The sequence below is a fragment of the Quercus lobata genome, chromosome 10 (assembly GCF_001633185.2).
Source record: "Quercus lobata isolate SW786 chromosome 10, ValleyOak3.0 Primary Assembly, whole genome shotgun sequence".
NCBI classification, from domain to species: Eukaryota; Viridiplantae; Streptophyta; class Magnoliopsida; order Fagales; family Fagaceae; genus Quercus; species Quercus lobata.
In genome coordinates this window covers 38753121-38757898 of record NC_044913.1, presented here as the reverse complement: position 1 = coordinate 38757898, position 4778 = coordinate 38753121, and the positions used below count along the sequence as shown (strand labels likewise).

Genomic DNA, 4778 nt, shown 5'->3' with positions numbered 1-4778 from the left:
GCAATGGATCCTAGGTGTCCTTCCCATTCCCAACTCTTATCAACGTTCTTATTTTTTTCCCCACTTTCCCTCAAATCATACCATGCACTGCTTCACCTTCATGTAGGCCCCAAACACCTTCACACTCTCCAACATCAAAAACACCCCCGCTAAACTAAAGTTCTCTCTCTCTTTCAAAACAAAAGTCCCGGCAAATTCGCCTATGATTGATTTTCTTTCTTTAAAATCTAATTTTCGACCAATTTTATTATGCCCTCCTCCTTTATTCCTTTCAAATCCAAACGAGTGTGATTATCGCATGTTAGGATGTGCACCTGTTCAAAATTGTGTATACAAATATTAATGTTTTATTTTTAGAATCTTTTTGTTAGTGTTTTTTTTTTTTTTTTGAAACCTTTTTGTTAGTGTTTCTTAAACTCGCCGTTACAATGCCAATTAAAAAGATTGTGTATCGGATGAGTGAATGAAAAAAGTGTGACAGATTGGAAATTGGTTTAGTGATGGGGTCCCATGTAATGGAAATGGAATACTAATAGCTGGCTAATATTTTGAAACCTTGACAGTCTGGTCCTCATCCCCCACCTATTCCAAAATTCCAACCCCACAAACCCATCACAAAACACAACCCAACAAACAATAACCCCACAAAACCACAATCCCCTCTCTTTAAAAACCCACATCCCACGCAACTCTTTCCCACAACCCCCCAACTCCTCTTCTCTCTCTCTCTCTCTCTCTCTTTCTCTCGTAATCTCTATATTTAAGGTGTTCGGTTCCTATAGAGTTTACAATTATATTGTGAAACAAATTAGACATGGCTGAGGGTGAGGAAGTTCATAAGCAAGCCCAAGAAACATTGGCAAGGGTGGAAGAAGAAGTGGTGGTCACTGATGTTCCACAAGCTGAGAAAGCTGCTGCCACCACAGTAGAGAAAGTGCCACCACCTGTGCCAGAGACAGAAGAGCCAACAAAGCCCAAACCCATTAAAGAAGAGCCTGAAGAGGGTGCTGCTGATACTGAGGTATCAAAATCTGGTGACAATATCAATGATCTATCTGGCTCCTTCAAGGAAGAAAGCACCAGAGTTTCTGATCTTCCTGAGACCGAAAAGAAAGCTCTTGAAGAGCTTAAGCAACTCATCCAAGAAGCCCTTAACAAGCACGAATTCACAACTCTGCCTTCACCACCCCCACCACCCCCACCACCACCCAAAGAAGATCAAGAAAAGCCAGAAGCTTTAGAGGAAAAGGATAAGAACCCAGTTGAGGAAAAGCCTTCCCAAGTGGTTGCTGATGATGAAACTGCAAACCCAGAATCAGAAACTGCAGCAGAACCAGAAAAGATAGCAGAACCAGCAAAAGAAGGAGAAACAGTTGAAGTAACAGAAACAGTGGTGGTTACTGAGGTGATTGAAGAGAAGGTGGCTGCTGAAGTTGTAGATGATGATGGTGCAAAGACTGTGGAAGCCATTAAAGAGACCATTGTGTCAGTCTCTTCTTTGGTTCCACAAGAGCCTACTCCTACTACTTCTGAAGCAACAAAAGAGGCAGAAGAGAAGGCAGCTCCATCCTTGGAGGCAGAGGCAGTAGAGAAAGATGCAAAGGTTGAGACTTTAGCTTCTCTGCTTGCAGAGGAGGTATCCATATGGGGGGTACCTCTTCTTGCAGATGAGAGAAGTGATGTGATACTGTTGAAGTTTTTGAGGGCAAGAGATTCCAAAGTGAAAGATGCTTTCACCATGATCAAGAACACGGTTAGGTGGAGGAAAGAGTTTGGGATTGATGAGTTGGTTGAACAAGAGTTGGGTAGTGATTTAGAGAAGGTGGCGTTCATGCATGGGTTTGATAAGGAAGGACACCCTGTGTGCTATAATGTGTATGGGGAATTCCAGAACAAAGAGCTTTACCAGAATGCATTTTCTGATGAGGAGAAGAGGCTGAGATTCTTGAGGTGGAGAATTCAATTCCTAGAAAGGAGTATCCGGAAATTGGATTTCAAGCCAGGTGGTATTTCCACCCTTGTTCAGGTCAATGACTTGAAGAGTTCTCCTGGGCCTAACAAGTGGGAGCTTAGACAAGCAACCAAACAGGCTCTCCAATTGCTTCAAGACAATTATCCTGAATTTGTAGCCAAACAGGTATGCATTTTTTTTTCTTTCTTAAATTATTATTTGTAACGTTCTTAGGTGTGTCATATGTTGTTTTAATTTTGGGGTTGACTGTTTTTTAAAGGTGTTTATCAACGTCCCTTGGTGGTACCTAGCAGTCAATAGAATGATAAGCCCATTTCTGACTCAGAGGACTAAAAGCAAGTTTGTGTTTGCTGGTCCTTCCAAGTCTGCAGAGACCCTATTGAGGTCAGTACCATTGTACCATATATTGTATCTACCTCTCTTATTTCTCTATGAAGGGTTACTTTAGAGGCTGCTTTGCTTAATAAATTTTGCCAATGCAGGTACATAACTGCAGAGCAGGTACCAGTCAAATATGGAGGACTGAGCAAAGATGGTGAATTTGGCACAACAGATGCTGTTACTGAGGTTACTGTTAGGCCAGCGGCAAAGCACACAGTAGAATTTCCAGTTACTGAGGTGTGTTATTCTATGTCTTTATGGTCAAGGGTGATTTTTGAGAACCAAGGAATTAAAAACTCATCCATTCTAGACTTTACTGTGACTTTAAGCCTTAAAATACGATATTCTATTATATACTGTTTTTGGTAAAATTTTTATACTATCTTGTGTTGTTGAAAATGGGAGGAATCTTTTCTTGGATTCTCTGAACACTCTGTAGTGACATTGTATGTACATTTTTGTGTTTGTTTTTACTCTGCTGGTACAATTTAACTGGGCTCCCTTTAACTAGGGACAAGCTGTGAGCCTATGTTTTGTAGATAAAAACCAAATTATAATTAAAATTTGAAATACTAAGACATACATTTGATTAAATGATTTCTGAGAATTTGGAATTATAGTGTAGGGAAAGATACTGTGATATATTAAATGTACCATAAATGGAGAAATGTAGTACATGGCAATTAATTGATGGGAGAGGACTTGTGTGTAAATTATCAACTTTCCTAGGTATATACTTCATGTAGTAAATGGCAATGAATAGATTATCGTGTGTGTGTTTGTTTCTCAAAAAAAAAAAGAAAAAAAAAGAAAAAAGAAAAAAGAAAAAAAAGACAAGAAAAGAGAAGGAAAAAGGTATACCCTTCATTTGGTCTCCAATATGAGAAGTGAACAGGAATCAAGATTTGGAATACTACTAAAAGTTCATATCTTGAATAATTTTACTACCCGCCTTCTCTGCAAACAAATGGAACATTTCTCCTGCTCCTATGCAATGATAGCTCTCATTGAAACTCATTATTATAAATGAGTAGATTATATGCCTAAAGAAGTGATTATAGCTTCAACTTTCTGAATAATTAAAAATAATATGGGAGGAAAATCTTTAACTATTTGCACTGTAAGTTTACAAAGATATAACTTTTGCAACAAAGTAAGTGCAATGCACATATATCAACATATAACTACCAATTAGAAAAATACAACACGAGAAAGTCAATAGCCTATAACAAGCAAAACCCCCTCTAGATGCCTTTTTATGGTGATGTCAATTACATTAAGGGGTTGAAGAAAAGCTGGTTTTCTATATTGTTTTGCGAACTGATTATATTTCACCGGAGGTAACAGCATGATTAGAGCGCACAAGTTATGCAAATATGGCACATTATCAATTGATTTGAGCATATCATTAGGGAAAATATCTGTGCTTGTTAACAACTGAAGTTTAAGTGTGATCAAAGTGATAATAGCAGTCATTTCCTCCCCTCTTAACCATACAAGAGAAGATAATTTTGTATCTTTCTTTTGGTGAACATTAAACTAAGTTTTTATGACATAAAATTATTGATATGCAGTCCTGCCTTCTCACTTGGGAGGTCCGAGTTGTGGGATGGGATGTGAGCTATGGTGCAGAATTTGTGCCTAGTGCACAAGAGAGTTACACTGTGATCATACAGAAGGCTAGAAAGGTTGCCTCATCTGAAGAACCAGTTCTTTGCAACAGTTTCAAGATTGGTGAACCTGGCAAGGTAGTACTGACAATTGACAATGCTACCTCTAAGAAGAAAAAGCTCCTTTACCGCTTGAAGACCAAGGCTTCTTCTGATTGAATGAATTGAATTATTCAAGAAAAAGAACAGTAAGGCCGTTTTGCTTACATTCCTGCATCCAGTTTTATCTTCATCATGATCATCAAAGATTGAAGGATGGGGTTTGTTGATTATAGATAGGGAAGCAAATATATTTGTTGAGGGTGGTTTTTTCTGTTTTCTTTTTTAAACTGAATGTTTAAATATACATTTTGTGGTTATTTATTAAATATGAATATGCTTTTTTAAATTAAATTTGTAATTGGTGGTGGCATGTGAAATCTTACTGATGTAGAGAACATAATTCCATTTCATGAATTGATTTTTCCGGGGAGCTATATATATAACATTTGTGGGGGCTGGAATGCAGCTCAGTTACAATTGCCATAAGAACTGTTCCAAATTTTTTGTGTGTAAACTTTTGTTGTCCCCTCATCCATTTTTTCCTCTATGTAATTAAGTATTTTCTGGAAAATGGTACTATGCATTGGTTGCTTGGTGTACCTTGATGAAAATATGATATCTTGTGACACTGACATATATGACACTCCGCCCAACATATGGGTCTCACCGGCATAACATATGGAATGGGGCTCGCCAAATATGAGTGGGCATCT

At 38.1% G+C, this 4778-nt stretch overlaps 1 protein-coding gene across 1 annotated transcript; it reads left to right on the top strand.

Annotated features, from left to right (window-relative positions):
• The first annotated feature begins 625 nt into the window (after window positions 1-625).
• LOC115963645 (patellin-3-like) lies at window positions 626-4488 on the top strand. The gene is made up of 4 exons (XM_031082735.1): window positions 626-2137; window positions 2232-2356; window positions 2455-2590; window positions 3928-4488. Exons 1-4 carry the CDS (start codon window positions 815-817, stop codon window positions 4180-4182), a joined length of 1839 nt encoding a protein of 612 aa, XP_030938595.1. The 5' UTR covers window positions 626-814; the 3' UTR covers window positions 4183-4488.
• The last annotated feature ends 290 nt before the right edge of the window (window positions 4489-4778 follow it).